Source organism: Parasteatoda tepidariorum, chromosome 11 (genome assembly GCF_982258835.1).
Source record: "Parasteatoda tepidariorum strain Cologne lab strain chromosome 11, Ptep-v5.0, whole genome shotgun sequence".
Classification (NCBI taxonomy): Eukaryota; Metazoa; Arthropoda; class Arachnida; order Araneae; family Theridiidae; genus Parasteatoda; species Parasteatoda tepidariorum.
The window spans coordinates 83,763,426-83,784,872 of record NC_141765.1 but is presented as its reverse complement, the minus strand read 5'-3'; the positions used below and the strand labels follow the sequence as shown (position 1 = coordinate 83,784,872).

The 21,447-nt window shown below is 31.1% G+C and overlaps 1 protein-coding gene and 1 long non-coding RNA gene across 3 annotated transcripts in view; both read left to right on the top strand.

Moving 5' to 3' along the window:
- LOC107446431 (uncharacterized) overlaps nucleotides 1–3,652 on the top strand; it is a 63,154-nt gene extending 59,502 nt beyond the window's left edge. For both annotated transcript variants that reach the window (XM_016061072.4, XM_016061073.4), the window contains exons 30-31: nucleotides 1,705–1,811; nucleotides 1,896–3,652. In XM_016061072.4, the coding sequence (XP_015916558.3) occupies nucleotides 1,705–1,811; nucleotides 1,896–2,505 (717 nt within the window). In that variant the 3' untranslated portion in view covers nucleotides 2,506–3,652. The remainder of the gene's footprint in view (nucleotides 1–1,704; nucleotides 1,812–1,895) is intronic.
- A 12,948-nt stretch (nucleotides 3,653–16,600) lies between these two features.
- Nucleotides 16,601–21,447, top strand: part of LOC147801864 (uncharacterized) — a 39,097-nt gene continuing 34,250 nt past the window's right edge. Inside the window, exon 1 of the long non-coding RNA XR_015430407.1 lies at nucleotides 16,601–16,825. This is a non-coding gene — a long non-coding RNA (uncharacterized LOC147801864). The remainder of the gene's footprint in view (nucleotides 16,826–21,447) is intronic.

Here is a 21,447-nt window from a genome sequence, read left to right as displayed (position 1 = left end):
CTTTACTACCGCTTTTGAATATTTAACCAGAAAAATTTTCTGTGGGGGAAAAAATAAGCGATGTTCACAAGTCGATTATTAGTTTGAATGCCAGGAAGTTCCATTGTCAGGAAGAGCGCGCCTTTGACTTATTAGTGACGTGGGGGAGACTCTTGCCAGCTGTGAAGCAAATGACCAAAGATAGCCCCCCAACAAAATGGGGGAGTTCATCTGCGTTTGAAAAACTAATCATGTGGGGGAGACTCTTGCCAGCTGTGAAGCAAATGACCAAAGATAACCCCCCAACAAAATGGGGGAGTTCATCTGCGTTTGAAAAACTAATCATGTTTACGGTGGTATATTTTCTTCTACTTGGGTCGTTAAAGAGTTAAAAACTGACTCTAAATATTATTTTTACTTTTCAATATACCTTAGTTATAAACACATACCACAATGTTACATTTAAAAACTATGCTCATTTTATCTTATTTTGTGCAACATCTATTACTAAATCTTATCAACCATATCATTTACATAACTTGAGTCATAACTTGTTGTCAGTGATAAGACCCAATATTCACTTAAAACTGAAAAAGCAGTTTCTTACAGCTAGACCAGAGTTCGAATTTCTAACCACTTTGTTACCATGGTCCCAATGTTGTTTTTATTGAAAATAAATGAATAAAAGTAATTTATTATGTACTGCTCACCAGCCACTAGTTAACCATTTCTGAAGTAAAATGATTAACATGCAAAAATATCTTATCATTTTAATTCGTTCTTCAAGATTTTGGCTCAAAAAAATGTAACTTACAATTGCAGATGATCTAATTTTCAATAGCTATTGAAATAATTGAGGCCTATCAAAGGACAGAAAGTGGCAACAGCAGAATGTCATGGAAGGCTTTTTACCTGGGCCTTTCCCCCACCTAATATATTAAACTCTAATTTAAATTTTCAAAATTAAATTACTGGAAGAATGAGAAGCTACAAAAGGAAACTAGTTATAAAAAATTAGTAAATAAAAATATAATAGTAAAATATTAAATTAATGGTAAATTAGTAAAAATTGTAAATAGTTGAAAATATTATTTATTAAGAAGTCAATCAAAATTATTAAAAATCACCAGAGTAAAAGCAACGGATTAAATTGTCTTGGATAATGCTTAATATAGACCAAAACAGTGAAAAATTAGCAATTCCTTTACCCCAAATAACACCATTGTTAAACTTACAAAAATATTTGTGACTTATTAGAGGAACCAAGAAACCCTTGGTTTTAATCCAATTGGAGAAGAACTAATATGTGGAAAACTGCCAACCTTGCAACTGACTTTTTTGTATGTTTTAATCAACATGTGTTTTAACATTATTTTGTTGCATCGTAAATGGAATGGGAAACATAAAAGCTTTAAAATAAAACTTGAAGTATCGTATATTGAAGTATTGACTTACTAGTCCTAAAATAATTTTTAAATGCAAGTTTCATTAATTTATCAGCAAAATTTTACTGTTTAGCAAAGGATTTGAATCATAAACATGACAAAATGGTAATTACGTTGTTTGTTTTTAAATACTTGTAATTATGTTGATAGTTTTCAAGTTTTTTGGAAACTTTAATTTAAAATCATATCAAAATATCTAAAAAAACTTTTGACACTGTATTCATAATTTTATGTTTTAATAGCAAAGCATAATTATTAGTTTTTTTTAATTTCATTTCAGATAATTCGATTTTGGATACAAAATAATTTAGAAATTCTCCCACTTGAAAAATTTTTTCAAGCTTACAATTGCATATTTTCATATCCATTAAGTATTATACTATCAAGGTTTGTACAAATCTCACATTTTTATTTGTTCATATTAATTTGTTCTTTTTAAAAATTATAAATAAACCCTCTTTTTTATTTTAGTAATGATGCTTCTATAGTTACGGAATTTGAAGTACAGCAGAAATTTATTTCTCAGTTAAGTCCAAAATTCTGCATGGACATTTTGTATGGGACAATTAAAGAGATGCAACAAGGAAGCCATTTAAGAAATTTAGTTGATGAAATGGTTACATTGTCAAATACAAAAAACACACTGCATAAGATTCAAGATTCAGATACGTTAACAGAATGGGATGATTCCATTCCTCAAGAGCGTTTGTGGATGGACATAATGCACAATTTGCAAGCAGGAATTGCTCCACATTCTGCCATTCACATGTCTACTAATAATATAGATTTTTTAGCAAAATCTTTAATAAGTGAAAAATTTTACTCTCAATCATTTAATAATGCTTCTGAAATAACAGAGCTGAACTTTGATAGAAACGATGTTGCTATATTCTCTTGTGGACATTATTATACCCTTGCATCCTTTCACTCCAATATTTTACAGTTGTTCAAGGAATCAATGGTTGCCTTAACTTATCCACTTCCATTAACAATTAAACTCTTGCTCTCTGAATACCAAGAAGATATTTTAACTGTTGCTTGTCCTAAATGTGTAATTAATGAAATTAGTAATTCTTTATGATTTTTCATTTATACATTGTAATATTTGTAGGTTTCAGGCTAAATAGAATTTTTATTATTAAAAAATTTGTTGAAATAATGCAAAATATAATTTTATGTTTTAAGATATTTAATATTTATTGTAAATATTTTATGTTACATCGTTGTTAAATTTGTTTTTTATTAAATTTAAAAAAAAAAAAAATATTTGTCTTACACTAATGAAGTTAGTGTTATTCCATATGTGTTATAAAGTATCTGGTCTCCTAGAATTGAACAATATGTTATTTGAGTATGCCATATAGTATTTAACAATACTGGCTGAAACATACTAGTACATTGCTCAGAATAAAAAGATATCACTCTGAATAATTTTGTTCTAATAATCGGATTTTCACGTACTAAGTGTCAAAATAGTTATTGGGAGTGACTTCAAATATGCTAATTAATTAGTGCTAACTATTAATTAAGTTACACAATCGGACACAAAAATGCACTTTCTCTGAATAAACATATTTTTTACACATTTGGATTTTTGACTCTCAAAATAGAGGGGGGTGTGACTGTATTTTGAAATTACAGTCCTAATAACTTTGTCGGAAGCAGTTATAAGTTTGGCCCCCTTAATGTAATTTCACTTTTTGGTCATATCTTTAAAACTAATTGTGCAATTAAAGAAAAATTACACCCTCCCATGAAACTTGTTTACCCAAAAATAATTTCAAACAGAAGCTTATTTTTAATAATTATTTATTATTATTTAATTTCATACTGGACAAAAAAAATTTTAAATTATGAGCCATACATTTTTTATACCATATTAATCGATGTATTTTTCTATAGTGAACTCAAAAGTTTCAATTGTTTTTATAGAGAAGAAGCTGAGAAAAATTCAAAAACGAATTCTTTTAAAAAAAATAATAATTTGGCGACAATGAAAAAAATATTTAATTGGAGTGATTAATGCCTAAATTTGGTATTCTTTCAGGAACTTGACTTACACAAGCTTAGTGCAATTTTCATTCATGATTTTTCGATGTTTTTATTCTATATCATTTCCTTTTTTAACTATACAAAATGTTTCTTTTTAAGTCGAATTTAGTAAAGAGATTTGAATAAAGTATTATGTTTAACAAATGTCAAATCTTATTAAAATATGTTTTTGATTGAATGTGGTTATGCATTATTTTTTTAAAATTTTAGTTTCTAATTGATTCATTCCACAATAGATTCAATTTCAGTAATGTGCATAGGTATGCATTTATTGGAAATAATATATTTATCAATATATATTTTAACTAAATAAAAATATAAACGAAGATATGTAATAAGTTTCTATATATCGTCTTAAACCAAACTCTTGTGACATCAACGACTATCTGAAATATTTATGTTTAAAAAGTCACTACAAAGAATATAAAAATACCGAACATAAAGAGCTGTTGAATATGTAGCCAAACTTTTTAAGAATTTTGAAATAACTCTTTATCTTATATATCGTCCTAAAACATCTTAATTTTAAAATTAAAATTTTAATTACCTGACCACGTGTGATTCATAGAAATATTCAACCAATTATTTCATTATATTTTTATAATTTTTAAATTCGTTATTCTACCACACAGATTTTTTTTTCAAAGAAATTCCTAACATATTTTGTTTAATTTTTTCTTTAATTAAACATTCGTTTTAAATAATTGTCAAGTTTTTTTCGAGTCGCAGAACTTATAGCCAGTTAGCTAAGAATTTAAGAATATTTTATTGCATGAAAATAACTCGATGCAAAATATCTAAATGATTGTATTAAATAAGAACACCCTTTTTCTCTAACGATGAACAGACAAATTATTGATTTATTTACTTTATTGTTTCTTTATTTGTTAGAAGTGAATACGTATTAGTGCAACTCAAATCATAAGTGTTTGCTTTGTTTTTTAAATGAACCACAACAACGTTTAAACTTATGTATCTGACGTTTAAACTTGTATATTATACTGTTAAATTTAAGAAAGCTGCTCTTTAAAAAAAAAAATGTAGAAAAAGTTTACTTCGGTTAAAAATTTTTTTCAATTTTAACACAATTCATGAAATATCATAGTAAAATTTGCTAACAGGAAAAAGCCTTATTTTGTTACACAGTGTAGTGTGCGGACATCTTCGCCAGAGGGAGCTTCGCTCACTCACCACCAAAAAGTAATTAAATAAAATAGGGGAGAAGCGTTCTCAGAACTGGTTTGTGAAGTCAGATAAAATTATGTCACTAACTTACATTTAATTTCATATTAATTTTATATATGTTTAAATGAAAGGTGTTGTCAAGTGTTATATAAATATGTTTAAATAAAAGGTGTTGTCACTAAATGTTTCGGTCATTAAAATTTATTTTAAATTTAATTAGCCTAATGAATATGCTTTCATTTAAATTGAGATTCACATTTTAGTCACTTATCTATTCAGTTATTTTGGACAGTGTAAAATATTTAAAATCATAAGTGAGAGTTATTCATGAGAACCAACTACATTGTTCCATAGAGGAACATTACACTGTCGCCGTCTCCTAGGATCATGGATAAATTGAAAGCATTGAAGACTACAGGGTATGCACTCTTTTGGCTTCAATCACATGTTTGGACATATTTCGTGTGTTTAAGTTTTTAAATTGTTTGTATTTTAAAGTTGTAAATATAAGAATTTAAAAATGTTTAAAGGGGCTAAAAAAGAGGATCATAAATTAATTGCAGGAGAGATCGGGGAGTCGATAAATCCCGATATGAAGGTAATTGATTTGAGAAATTTAATTCTAAAGAGTGCGCATTATAAAAACGATAAAGATTTTGTAGAACAATTTGCTGATTCGATAATTGCTGAGCGAAAGGCGAGAGAAGAACAGCAAGCGAAAATTGAATTCGAAAGAGCTAAGATAGACAGCTCTCGATTAAGTGCGGAAGCGCAGATAGAATTAGAAAAAATAAATCTAGAAAAAGCAAAAATAAACGCTGAGCTAGAAAAAATAAACTATCGAGTACGAGAGAATATAGTACCGAAACCGAAGCCACGAGTCAAACGAAACCAGTGGAAAACTATATTCCAAGTGTACGAGCTTTAACTATACCTGTTCCGAAAAGAACAGACAGTTGGAATTTTTTTTTTTCGTCTTTAGAGAGAGCTTTTCGAAGCAAAAATGTACCTCAGGAATTTAAGGGGGAAATTTTATTAAACCTCCTCGGAGAAAAAGCTATAATTATTTTAGTATGTATCAAAGATGAGGAAATAAACGATTATGAGAAATTGAAAAATGCAATTTTAAAAGAGTATGAACCGACACCCCTAATTTGTTTACAAAACTTTCAAAAAGCGCGTCGTATGTCAAACGAAACTCATGTACAATTTGCATCTCGATTATCTACTAGTTTGGAACAATATTGTAGAATAAGAAATGTACAGGATTTAAATACTTTGAAAGAATTAATTGTAAGCGATAAATTGTATCAATCTTTAGATCATCAAACCGCGATGCATATAAATATAAAACAAGAGCAAGATTGGTTTAAGCCGGTACAAATGGGTAAAGAATGCGATATGTATTTTGCGTCAAAAGGAAAATCTTTTTCTGATACATATTCTAATTATAAAAAACCCCAGTCGTATAATCAAAACTATACACGAAATGATTCTTAATATATAGCGCCTCAGTTCCGACGCGAAGAAATAAAACCGAAGTCAAAAGAAAATAAAATAAATAAAAAACTAGAATGTTACTTATGTGGAGAAAAAGATAGTGGAAAAAAATATTCGAAAATGAAAGTAAAAGAAAATGCTGTCATTGCAAAAATCTCCTCAGAACATTTTTATCCATCTCTTTGAAGTATGTATCTGTGTACGTGGGAGAAAGGAAAAATGGAAATGTGTAATCGATTCTGGAACTCAAATTTTTGTTTGTAATTTGAATTTGATTCCTGGCGCTGATAATGAGGAATATGGAAAGATTATTTTGAGTTAAGCGTATGGTGAGCATATTGAGGCTAAGTTGATAAAAACAATGGTCTCATTAAATAGAGATTCTGCATTAAATTATCCCGTAGAATGCATAATTGCATTGACAGATAAATTAAATGTAGGTGCGTTAATACCCAGTGGCGTAGCTACCTAGGGGTTAGGCGGGGCAGTGCCCCGGGGCCCTCAAGCTCAGGGGGCCCTCGAATCCTTACCGGAAATCTCGATCGAACTGAACTTTTGGAAATTTCTCCCATTTTCAAAATAAATATGACAGGTTGCAACCCCACTTTAATCATGACAACTCAGTTGAGAGAAATTCAAAAGTTATGCCTAGGGAATTCCCCTAAATTCTTTCTGTAGGTTGGCAGTTTTGTCAATTTGACGGATAGTGATATGTGCGTTTTATTGTGAATTCGAGATAAGATTTTTTTTTCGAGAATGGTTGAAAAATTGATGCTGTATCAGGAGTAAGTAAGCTAATGTCAATAAACTTTTTCGTACTGGTCAATATAGTGATTCAATTTTATTTGATTTTACCACTCATATTGATGTCCGTTAAATCAATAAATCGAGTCAAATCTATAGATTTCGGCTACAGCTCATTGTATAACGCGAAATATCGTGAAAAAATGCAAGTCACCTGCAGTAGGTACATTAATTCAATTCCGTGGGCAGGAGATCGTAATGCCTTTCGTTACGTAATCGTAATGCTCTGTAATGCCTTTCCTTTCCAATAAATAAACAGACCAGATTTTTAAAGCAATAAAACTTAACTTTATTTAAAAACAAAAGGAATAGGCATTGTTTTCCAGTAAGAGCTTCCAGCTCTTAGAATACCAAGGGAGACCCTCTCCCGATGACATCAAACATACATCTACCTTTTTCTCTCTCGCATTCCTCCGACGGGATGACAAAATGCTCCAAGTGCACCTTAAAAGGTCGCCAAACAGTTGCCAACCATTACAGTCTCCACCGTTAAATGTGGTAACACTAACGGTGATAATTTTTTTTTTCGGGGATTCCCCAACGACACTTGTAGCATATCATTGTGTTTCTCTTTCCTTTTATTTTACTTTTAACGTCGTCAGTGAACAGTGAGTACCTACCTACTCGAGCACAATCTAATATTGTATTGTTTAAAAAAATTAGAAAACTAAAATTATGGATAAAAAGAAGCAACGCAGTGGTGCATTTAAACGCAAACAACGCCAAGAAAGAGAAGATAGTAAACAAAAATTGCCCAAAATTGACAAGTTTTTTAGTCAGCCTTCTGCAAGTACATTTCGCCAAAATATTTCTATTGATAGTGACTCAAATAATGTGGTAACTACAGTGTTGGTTGAGAAGCCTACTGAAGAAGATTCGACAATTATTGCAATTGGAGATACCTCCGCCGCCAATCATGTGAACGTGGATGATGTTTGCACATAAGAGCGGAGGGTTTGGAGGAACCACAGACCTCTACATTTTTCGAAAATGTGTACGACAAATCTTCTTATGACTTGGGAAACTTCACGAACAAGATATTAAGTGATAACGAAAAACGTCAAATTCTTGATATGGGGCCTTTACAGCTTTCAGGACCTTTTCCAACAGACATCAACCAGAACAATAGGCGTTTTTCAAAATCGTACTACGTTTCGTGTTCTAAATATGAGCCAGTTAATTGATTTTGGTTGTGTTATTCCAAAATACTAGACGCTGCCTATTGTCAACCCTGCTGGTTATTTTCTTCACAAAGGAATAATGTTTGGTGTACGGGAATTCGAGATTGGAAGCATTTATCAGAAAGAATTAAACAACACAGCTGTTCGAGTGGCCATTCGGAAGCATGTGCTGTGTATGAATTTTGAAAAAAAAACGATACTAATGCTATCAAAAAGGAACTTGAAAATGAAATTCGCAAAGAAACATCACTTTGGAAAATGGTTCTTCAAAGGTTATTCGATATCATACTTACCCTAGCAAAGAGTTCTTTGGCTTTGAGAGGACATCAAGAAGACTTAAGTGAGAAAGAATACCACGGAAATTTTCTGTCCTTTGTAGAGCTTGTCGCCCGATATGATCACATTTTGCGGCAAGTTTTGGATATGCCCAAAGGTAATAATAATTATTTCTAAGTTTTTTTATTGTTTTATTTTGTTTATAATTATTAACTGTTTAATATCAGGACTTTTTTGAAATTGTGCTTTTTTATGTTTTTAGGATTTACGTGATATCTGAGTGCAACAATTCAAAATGAAATGATTGAGAACTTGGGGACCAAACTCGAAACCCATCTACTAGAACAAATTAGAGCGTCACCGCTTTTTGCCATCATAATGGATACGGCACAGGACGTATCGAAGGCAGATCAGCTAAGCATTGTTGTGAGGTATGCAGTAATAACCAGATCGGAAAATGGACAGCCAATTGATATAGAAGTAAAAGAAGTGTTTCTAGGCTTTTATGCAGCCATCAAACATGGCTCAGTAGATTTAGTCAACCAAGTGACAACATTATTTATCGACAAAAATATTGATTTAAAAAAATGTGTGGGGCAAGGCTATGACGGAGCCAGTGTGATAAAGGTATGTATAATGGTGTACAAAACCATATTAAGGATATCCAGCCTAACGCAGAGTACGTACATTGTGCCACTCATAATTTAAATTTGGTGATAAATGACGCCGTTAGCAGTTGTGTGGAAATACAGATTTTTTCGCAACGTTGAAAGATTTGCATAATTTTTTCGGAAACGTTGGGATCTACTGTCAAAATTCACTAGCGAATCGGACACCACTCTAAAAAAACTAAATCCGACTAGATGGTCCAGTAGGGTCAATACGATATCTGCAATGAAACTTCGTTATTTTGATATTATCAAAGCATTATCAGAAATAGTTCTAAAGAGTCCTAATAAAGATGAGCGTAGTGAAGCAAAGAGTATTAAAACAAAGATGCTAAATTTCGAGTTCGTGTTGCTTTGCGAATTCATGCACAGTGTATTGAACGACATCAATTATGCATCCAAAACTTTACAAAAATGCGACATCAATTTGGGCGAGGCGAGTAAAGTTTTAGCAGAGACCAAAGCAAAGTAGCAAATTTATAGAAATGATTTCGAATTATTCAAGTGCAAAGCCAGTGAAACTGCACGAAAATATGGTACTGATACCCATTTTCAAGAAAAAAGGCAAAGAAAAGTTAAAAAACATTTTGATGAATTAGCTGCTGATCACCGATTTCCAAACCGAGAAAAAATATTTAAAATTGAGATTTTCAATAATGTATTAGACACAGTAATATCTCAATTAGATACACGTTTTATTAGTATGAGTGCAGTCCGTCATATATTCGATTTTCTAACACCAACATTTTTATTACATGTTGATGAAGCAACTTTATTACAAAAGTGTGACGAATTCCAAAAAAAATATTTAGATATAATAGGCCCTAGTTTTTCACTTCAATTTATTAATATTTACCACCTAGGTTTACCTCAACTAACTCAAGCATGGACTGTTCACCAATTATGTAAGGAAATAATGAGCAAATATGGAGTGCTAGAATGCGACCTAACGGAAGTATTTACATTAATGTTGTTATTCTTTACAATTCCTGTCACTTCTGCAGCAGCTGAAAGGTCACTTAGCAAATTAAAAATAATAAAAAATTATTTAAGAAATAATATGGGCCAAACTCGACTCCGACATTTATCGCTAATAGCAAAATTGAAAACAAAACCGCATCAAGCCTGGATTTAAACGAAGTCATTGATACTTTTGCGAAAACTAAAGCTAGGAAAAAATTGTAAATATAATTGTTATTTAGTCAGTTGGTAGGCCCGACCTTTATATAATAAAACCTTGAATCTTCTCTATTTCGTTTTATTAGCCAAACCTACACCAAGTATTAATTGTAATTTATGTTGTTACTGTTTAATATTTTTATTACCTGCCCTGCAGTGCACAAAAAAGAGCTTAAGTAGCTTAGCATTTTTAAAGTATTTGTATATTTCATATTTTTATTTGATAAAACCTAATCAGTTTACATAGCAGTGGGGCCCCATTTTTTAATTTGCCCCAGGGCCCTTGGTTACCTAGCTACGCCACTGTTAATACCACCGTTTCTTTATGAAAAACTGATTTCGTCAGACCTTGAGAGTTCTTGCGAGGAAAGCAGTGAACGTCGGTGCGTGTTGGAAAAAGAATCAGCACACGTGTTATTACAACAAATTAATGAAACGGATATTTTGGCAGAGGGGGGAGAGAGCTGTTGCTCATTGAGTGGGAATGAGACGAATATTTTAAATGAAGATTCTAAATTGTTTCCGGATTATTATACATTGAAAGAAGAGCAAACGAATTGTATTTCATTAGAAAAAATTCGCGCGGAATTAAAACGAAATAAAGGTAATTTTATTTTAATGGATGGATTAATTTACCATAAGGATAAAATTCTTAATGAATCAGTTATGCAGTTAGTTTTACCAAAATGTAGGCTAAATAAAGTTTTAAAATTGGTGCACGGATCCTTTTTTAGGGGTCATATGAGGGTTAGGAAAACTAAAGAGCGAATAAAATATAGCTTTTACTGGCCGAATATGAGGAAAGATCTAACGGAATTTGTCCAAACTTGTGAAGGGTGCCAACTTAGAAAAACTGAGAAGATTGGCGATAGAGCTCCCATAACTCCTGTGGTTCGTCCCGAACTTCCTTTCGAAATTGTGAATGTGGATGTCATTAGTCCTATAGACCCACCATCTAGCAGAGGACACAAATATGTACTTTGTCTTGTTGACCAAAATACTCCCTGGCCTGAAGCTGTGCCGTTGAAATCACTATCTGCTAAAACAACTTGCGATGCTTTACTTACAATTTTTACAAGAACTGGTATACCCAACGTTATAGCTAGTGATCAGGGGACTAATTTTAAGTCTGCCCTAACTCAAGAATTTCAAACGCGTATTGGTTCGAGTCCCAGATTCTCCTGTCCGGGTTATGCTGCTGCGAATGGACTAGTGGAAAGGTGGAACAGAGTACTTAAAGATATGTTACATCACGTAATGCGTGAAGATCCAAGAGGTTGGGACCTGCAATTACCATTTTTACTATTCTCGTACCGAGAGGTTCCAAACACCACTACTGGGGTATCTCCTTTCAAGCTACTCTATGGTAGAGAGGCTCAAGGTCCATTGTCTATCCTGAAATCATCTTGGTCTGGTGAAATTAGAATCCCTACCACTTTGTCTCAGTCAGCTGTTGACTATCTTCAAGAACTGGAAAAAGCTGCTGAAAGTGCTTCGTTGATGGCTGCTGACATATAGAAAGCATACAGCGACTATTTAAATAAAATATTTTCAGTACGAAATTTCAATGTCGGTGAACAGGTAGTGCTTTTAATCCCTGATTCTTCCGATAAAATATATGCCCGATGGACTGGACCAGGAGAAATTGTCAAGCACTGTTCCCCACATTCCTACCTGGTCAAATTACCAGATGGGAAAGTTAAACAAATGCATGTAAACAAGATAAGAAGATTTCATGCTAGAGTCAATTCAATTGGAGTGATTTTTGAAAATGAGGACGAATTTGGTGAAATTATTACAGTACCTGAAACGAACATTGGAAAAGTTATGTTTGATTCACAATTGGAATTAGAACATTTGAGTGATGATCAGAAAAGAAAATTAACGTCTTTGCTGAGTAAACATCAAGAACTTATGACAGGAAAATTAAAGAGAGCAAATGTTGAAGAGCATAAGATTCGACTCATACCTAACAGTGAGAGGAAGAGGCCATATATCTACCGTATTCCGGATGCTTTGAGAGGAAAAGTAGATGAACAAATAGAAGAGCTTTTAGATGCTGGTTTAATAGAAGAGAGTTCAGCTGAAATTGCTTATCCAGTGGTGTGCGTTAGTAAAAAAGATGGAGGGATGCGGATGTGCATCGACTATCGAGCGTTGAATGCTGTGACTATAACTGACAATTTTTCAATGGAAGATACTACTGAGTTAATCCATACTATAGGGAAATCTAATGTACTCTCAAACCTAGATCTGCTAAAAGGTTACTATGCTATTCCTATGGAGGAAGCAAGTTATGATTTAACTTCCTTTAAAACTCACAATTCTCAGTACAGATTTCGAGTTATGCCGTTTGGACTCCGGAATGCTGCAGCAACGTTTCAGAGAGTCATGAGCAAAGCCCTGGCACCATTTAAAAGGTTTTCACGAGCATATATAGACGATATTGGTATATTTTCGAGCAGTTTTGAAGAACATCTAGTACATTTGGAGTTGATTCTGAAAATATTAGAAGAACTCAATTTCACTGTTAATCTGAGGAAATGTTCTTTCGCTAAACCAAGTATCAAGTTTTTGGGACATATCATCGGGTCGGGTGAACACCAGCCCCATCCCGAAAAGGTTTGAGTAATTAAACAACTTCCAAGACCAAATACTAAAAAAGATTTGAGAAGCATGCTTGGATTATGCGGTTTTTACCGACAATATATTCCGAAATATGCTAAATTAGAGTATCCTCTAACAGAATTGACGCAAAAGCGAGTGCCGGAAGATATTCCCTGGAGTGAAGTGCATGACTCTGTGGTCTATCGTCTCAAGCAAGCCCTTGCAGAAGCCCCATCACTTTACACACCAGTGTCCGGTAATCCTTACATCATTTACTCAGATGCATCATAGATTGGAATAGGAGCCTATCTTTTTCAGCGAATAGAAGATAAAGCTTTCCCAGTGTCTTACGCTAGTCATAAAATGACCAAAACACAACAAGCCTGGTCAACTATAGAACGAGAAGCTTATGCAATTGTGTGGTCATTAAAGAAATTTGAGTCATTGATATTTGGCTCTGAAATAGAATTTTACACCGACCACAACCCTTTACCGTATTTATTGAAGTGTTCTCCTCAGTCATCTCGGTTACAGCGGTGGGTGTTCGCTTTTCAAAAGTATAATATAACTTTGAAACATTTCCCTGGTTCCAAAATGCCGCATGCGGTTGCAATATCTCGCCTGTTTCCAAGTACTACAACTTAAATATTGACTGTTTATTTTTTGATAATTTAAAGTTTTTTTTGATATATATATATAATAATTTAATTTTATAAGCAAGTTATAAATTTTAATAGTTTAATGCTCCGTTATGTTAAACAATTGAGTACATTATCTGCTTATTGAAAATGTTTTATTACTTGAATTAGCTACATTATTTACATTATTTGAAATGTTCATTACTATTAGTGATGAATGCTAATTGTCATTTTAGTTTATATATTTATGATATGGTTGTTTATTATCAATTTATATGTTTTGTCAGATTAAGTATCAAGGGAGATACTTCAATCTTGCGTGGGGGGTGTAGTGTGCGGACATCTTCGCTAGAGGGCGCTTCACTCACTCATCACCAAAAAGTAATTATATAAAATATGGGAGAAGCGTTCTCGGAACTGGCTTGTGAAGTCAGATAAAATTATGTCACTAACTTACCTTTAATTTCATATTAATTTTATATATGTTTAAATAAAAGGTGTTGTCCATATAAGTGAGAGTTATTCATGAGAACCAACCTCATTGTTCCATAGAGGAACATTACAAACAGTAAACACTAAAAATGGAAAATTGTAAAGATTCCAAAGCCGTACTATTTTTAGAATCATCATCTAATTTGAAACATGTAAGAAAAAATGTGCAATTTTTGAATTAATTTTGATAAAAGAATACGCAGCGAGAGGGTTAACATAATTTTTACAGAAATTATGATTAAAATTTTTCCTATAATTTGTCAAACGAAGATAAGACTGATATTGCTCTAAGGAACTTTCTCAATAAATTCATTATTTCCAAAATTGAATTCTGTTTCAATGAAACATATTATTGCTTGAAAGCATGAACATACAGCGTAATTAAGTGCTCATGTATGTACAACATGTCTTCGTATTCACGCAGTAACTATTTTTACAATTATTCGTTAGGTAGTTAGGTCAGATTCGTAAGATTACAATTATTCGTTAGGTAAAAATGACTGCTTTTAATAGTGCATATTGATTACATTGATTGTTCAAAATAAAAGATTTCAGTCACTTATAAGCATATGCCAGTTATCGCACCTCATTATGATTACAGGTAATCATTATTACTTTTTATCTGAAATCGTTACTTGTAACTTTCAAAATAATTACAAGTAGTTTATTACCATGTACGTTTTATTTGTAGTTGTCACAATCGTAGTCAATTAGAGTACTCCGTGCCCATTTTTGTTGACCAGTGAAATTATTCAGTTATTCTTTACTAATGAATAAAGGATATTGAATAAAGAATAATGAATGATTTATTCTTTATTCAAAATATCTCTGACTAATGAATAAATCTTCATTCATTATTCAGGAAGATTTTGAATAATTATTCATCATTCTTTATTCATTATTCTGAATGACTAATGCCCATCTCTGTTCCCTGAGCGTCGCCAGTAGCCCATTGTGCAGCTCTTAGTACGACGTAAATGAACTAGAACTAGATTAAATCTAGAAAATTTAGATTACTTTAATTTCGTCGCAAGCAAAGGTCTTCCAATACTATGTTAAAAATGTAAATATAACAAGTTTTAAAATTAACTTCACATTTTTACACTACGTTTCACACCTTCACATGTTTTCATGCTTTGTAAAATAACGAAAATCAGCTAATGTGTTTTATTGAACTTTCGTTTATTCCTTTTTTCTAACAGGGCTGAAAATGTTTGATGGCTTATAATGGGTTAGCATTAAAAAATTAACTTTTATAAATATGAAGAATACTAACAAAAACTGGATGCATTCTTTTGATCAAGTGAAAAGGGACTATTTTTGAAGAACTCCGCTAAATGCAATTCATGATAATTCTTGTCATACTAAAATGTCTCCCTAAACATATCAGTAATGTATTAATATTATCAGTAAGGTAACATTAAACTAGATTCTAAAATTAAAAAAATTTCGATATTAAGAAAGCGTAATCCGTACAGATGAATCTGGAGCCTTTAAAAGCTAATCTTACGAACCCGATTCAAGTTTAGTTAAAAATTAGAATGATACTATAGTTAACATTTTCATAAATGTCACATCCTATCCTGTAGTTGTTATTGTAGTATATTTGCGTCGCACTAGAGCTGTACAATTCGCTATTGGCGACGGTATGGGAAACATCCATGAGGATGATCCGTAGATGTGCTATCTCAATTTTGATCCTCTGCAGAGAGTATGGCACCTACGCTTCGGTAGCCCGACGACCTGCACGTGAAATCGAGCACTTTAGAAAATTTAACGAGGACCGATACCGCACACCATCGGTCCCTACACAGACTGATCCAAGTGATCTCCCACCCGCACACTGACCGCAGTCAGTGATGCTTGACTTCAGTGATCTGCTCCAATCCGTGTCTTGACGATCAGCCCACTGCGGGACATCCCGTAACTAATCTTACCCAGGAACGATATAAGCCAGTTTGAATGGAAAATATTGTTGACGCCGAAATTCATGAATTGCAGGAACTATAAACGTTCTTGTTCTAAGATTAAACGATAGTAAAGCGCAGGGTGGTGTTTCAGGGCACGAACTTGCAGTCTTTTGAGGACCTTAATCTAGCCCACCTCACCTTAACTGGAGTGCGAAGAATGATAAAGATCAGAGTTTCCCAAAGTGTGGTACGCGTAACCCCAGAGGAACGGGAACAGTATAGCGGGAGTACGCGTTCTTATGCAAAATATCTCGCAACAAACGAAAATTTCAAAAACTTTTTTATATTAAAACAAAGTTAGACATGAAAATTTACAATTACGTATTTTTCTATTGGCTATTTTTTGCAGAGTTAGCAGTTAATATTTAGTGGTGTCAACAGCCAGTTGTGATTTTTAGCTTTAGTGCAATTTTTTACAGTAAAAAAAAAAACATTCATTTTATTATTAGTGGTACTCAGCGTTACGAAAAATTTAGAAAGGGTACGATAAGTCATAAGTTTTGGAAACACTGATATAGATGATTTAACTTCACAATCCAGGACACTTTCACGGAAAAGCTCACGATTGTGGGCGCCACTTGGCATTCTTGGCGAAGACTTTCAAGTCAAACGTGCTCTTTCGCCAAATTTCTTTGCGTAGCGTTTGCAAACAAAGAACTGAATTGTTGTTACTAACAAGGCAATGGTAACTAACGAAATTTGTGTGGTTTTAAATCGGATTCTCCCAAAATTGTTAGAGTAATTCCCAACAATAGTTGTGAACTCAAAGCAAATCTTCAAAATCAAAAATCTGTTTGACGCAACACACACAGCATCTAATGTCTACGGAGAACCTCATAAGATTGAAAGGTAATTGTTTTATAAGCTATTTTTTGTTCGTTCGAAATGTGTAGAAGTTAAAAATAAGCATAAAATTTTTTATTTGTCCAACAGTAGGGGGGGGGAGGCATTTTTTTTATTTTAATAAATAGGTAAACGTTTTGTTAAGTCATATTTTTAATTTAATAACTGCCCATAAATTTATCAAATTTAATATTATTTCTCTCTTGTGGAAAACGCGGGAACGTTCAATATTTAACTTTAAAAGTATTATTCTGTATTAATTTTTAAACTATTATTCTGAAACTCCTTTAAAAATTTATAAATAGTGCAATTCTCAAGATGAAGTAAAGGTAACTTTTAAATCCACAATTTTCTTAAAGAGTGTAGTTTAAATTAGTAAATTTAGTAATTCTTTCAAAATTTACTTGTATATTTTTCAACTACTTAAACTTGTGATAAAGAAATTTTTAATTTTTTGAAATCCGAATGTTCTGAAATTTTTTTTAAAATTTAAATCGCCTGAAAATTTTGTTAGAGAATGATTATTATTGAAAAATAAAGAAAATGGGTAAATTATTTATCAAATTTTTTCCTAGAAATTTAATTTTTAAATTAAAAAAATAAAAAAATTCTTAAATAATTAATATGAAAGCCAAGAAGTAAGTTATATTTAAGAGAGAAATGAAATTTGATACAGCTATCCATCATTTTAATTGGAAATTAATTTATATTCTTTGTTGATTATATCCAATCAAAGGAAGAAAGAATTTTAATTTATTAAATCCGAACATTTATAAGCTATGAAGGAGATAAAATAAAAATATCAATTATGAAAAATCAATATAAAATTAGAATTCAAAAACTATCAATATAAAATTAGAATTCAAAAATTATCAATATAAAATTAGAATTCAAAAATTATCAATATAAAATTAGAATTCAAAAATTATCAATATAAAATTAGAATTCAAAAATTATAAACATAAAATTAGAATTCAAAACTTATCAATGTAAAATTGGAATTCAAAAAAAAATATCAATGTAAAATTAGAGTCCAAAATATCTATATAAAATTGAAATGCAAAATAATTGAATTTATATTTGTATAATTTGTACTAGGCATAAAGTTTAAGATAAGATTTGAGCACTTCAGTTAGTCGGAAACTGGTCGAAATTTTTTTTGACGCTAAACTGATTTTGCTCATAAAATGCAAACAGGAAACTATTAAAACTAGTATAAAGTACAGTGCTCCAAATGAGATTTGAGCTCTCCAGTCAATCGGAAAGTTGACGAATTTTTGATCGCATGTTTCTATCCTCAGTTACAGACACAAGTTAACTAAAAGGAAGCAATAAACTGATGCTGTAGAATAGGGATGCACAACCTTTTTGAGTGAAGGGCCACTTGCACAGCAGGTTGGCTAACGAAGGGCCGCAGATGTATTTAGACATGTTAATGACAAATGTAGTAATGTTTATTTAAACATTAGCGTTCCATTTTTTTTATCAATACACTTAGTAACATCAATAACTTAGTAGTGTTCCATTATTAGAATTCATTCAAAAATGAAAAACTTGCTATTATTATCATATGAACAATAGATTTATCAAAATAAATAAACATTGAAGAAAATAAATATTTTTTTTATCATGTCATGCAATACGAAAATTCATTTTAGAATCAAATTCTAATAAATAAATAAAAACTGCAAATGCCCACAGAATGAAAGTAGGAAAAGTTTAGTCATAATTAAATAATATAAATGCAAATTAAATATTTTAATTGAAGAAAATGTATAGGTTTTAAGCAAAAGCCTAAAATAAAAACAAAACTGTGATAGTTCAAAATAAAATTCAATGTTTATTTTGTAATGTACTTTATTATTTTATTTTATTAATTATTAGATTTTTTTATATCGTAAACATTTTCCTTTTTTTATCGAAAAAGATCACTTAAGCAACAAAAAATTTAAATCTAAACTACAAACAGTAAGCAGTTTAAAAATTCACGTTTTCCGTCATTTTATGAATTTCTCAAGTTGCAATAACATTGCATTTAAATTAGGGAGGGATGTAACGAGTATTTGGCCCTTCTGTGAAAAAATCAGTTGGTTGAATGATCAGTCAAATATTCGGCAGAATATTTTTTAGAAATGTATTTTTCCAAGTTTTTTTTATTTTTGAATTTTTATAGATATTATTTTATTTTTTTTAAAATTATAATCAGACAAGTCAATTTTGTCATTTTTTTGATACTTTGAGAATTGAGAAGGATTTTTTTCCATTTTTTGTTGTTTTTATTATAACCCAGCATTATAACAGAACGTCTCATACTATTAATTTATTATCACTCTTTCCCTGTACTTTAATATAAATAACCAGTAACATACAGAAGTGTAATTTTCAGTATTAAACTTTTGTTTCAGGAACTAAGAAAACATTGTTTTTTTCTGTTTTTCTTTTTTTAGGCATTTTTATTATGACTCAGTATTTTTTTTTAAAATAAAGTTACTAATAAAATTTATTTTCTTCTAAAATTATGGCAATGAGAAAATTTTAAATTTAGATTTTCGGCATAAGATTTTCATTTAAAAAAATTAAGATCGTTTTTTCTATCTTTTTATTTTTTTTTTAAATAAAAAAAAACTTTTTTTAGACGTTTTCATTATAACGTAGTAATTTTTAATAGCATTTCTGTTGATTTAATTTTTTTTTCTTGGCTTTTTCTGGTAATTGAAAAACTGAGATGTTCAGCTTTAAAAATTTTTTTCAAAAAGTAAGATTGATTTTTATGTTCTCTGTTTCGCTTTTCGACATTTTTAAAAACGTTCTTGATTGGCCTTATTTTTTAGAGTTAATTTATGAATACGTTTTTCCAGGAAATATTATTCCGAGCATTGAAATTTTAGTTTCAGTGTTGCTATGCTGCTAAAAGATTTTGCTATTTGGCCCCAAGTGTACGGCGTTCAGTCGATTTTTTCTTCTTTTTTTTGCCGAATATTTGGTTTTTGATCAAATCACAATTCATTACCACATTCGGCCAAATCATATTCGTTGCGAAAATAAAAACGAAGGAAAAATAACTAGGATTTACGATGAAACTGTACCCAAATACGGTATCAAAGAGGGATTATTTAATTGCGCGATTGACAATCACGTGTCGTAATAACCATCATAGTTAAGTAACTGGATCGTCAAAATGTGGAAAAGTATAGAAATAATTGGGAAAAAATATATTTATGCTGAACTCAGCACGAATAAAGTGTGCCAAATGCATGATTTAAAACTTGTATGTCGTAATAGAACAATTGGAATTTTTCATAATACGTGGGAACACATAGCAATAACTTCCGAAAAAATTGTGGAAAAAAAAGAAAGAATTGCAAAAAAAGGATAAAAAAAATCACTTAGATTTAAGATGAAATCGTCACAAATAAAGTGCACAAAAAGTGATTATTTAAATTTGCGATCTGAAACTCGCGTCGTAATTAAAATTCGGGATTTTCGAAATCACGTAGAAAAGCGGAAATAACCGTTTAAAAAAATCATTTATATTTACGATAAAATCGGCTTAAAGAAAGCGCGTTTAAAACGTGATGACTTAAAAATGCGATTGGAAATTGACATTTTTTAAATTTTTTTTTATTGTGCTTAGATGCTCTCGCGGGCCGCACTTCAGTAGTCAAAGGGCCGCATTTGGCCCGCTGGCAGCAAGTTGTGCACCCCTACTGTAGAAACACTTTATTTGAAATTTGGATACATAAATCATTTAATTTAAAAACTAGAGATAATTAAAACTATTTCGAAAATCGTATACCCATATAAAATCATTTATTTTGATAGGTATGTGATTTTCGTCCCTGAGATAATTCATTAGTATTTTTTCATATTATTATGTTTTCGTCTATTTGATTGAAATGCGAAATGAAAATACTTCGCTTTTGTATCGAGTTTTGATTTATGTCAGCATATTTCAAAATTGTAAAGCATTTCGTAACTTATTTTAATGTACTTAAGAAAAATCTAGCTGTGAAAATAATAAGTATCATTAAATTCAAACATTGTTGTGGAACATTGCGGAGATTTTGAATTGGCGACTTTAACTGGAACATTCCAAATAGCAAATAAGGGGGAGTAAACTATAAGATATTATAACAATCCTCGAAAGCTTCAGATGAATTGAAATTCATTTATTTATTTTAAATAGATAAGAAGTATTCTCTTTCGTATGGGTCAATTTTCAATGAATTATAGTTTGAAATTCTAAAATCCGTATTTATTAGGATTTTTTTAATCTGTTTGCTAAAACGACATTTTAGTTTTATTTTTAAAAATTTGACAAGATTGTAAGTAATGGTTGGGATTTATCAAGTAAGTTTTAATTTTGGTTGCTACTTTTACTATAGCTTTTTTTGTTTTCTATGTGTGTTCTCTTTTCATTTATTTTACTTCATTTTGCTTAGATTTGTGATTCAATGGATTTTTTTGTTTCAATAAATAGTTTGTTTTTATAAAAAGTTTGTTTTTTATAAAGAGTGGCATTTGGATATTGTTTAAATTTGTTTCATTGCGAAATTATCTACTTGAAACTGGAAGGATTTATTTTCTTTTTTTCCATAAATCCATTAAAAAATTGTGCTAATTGGCGA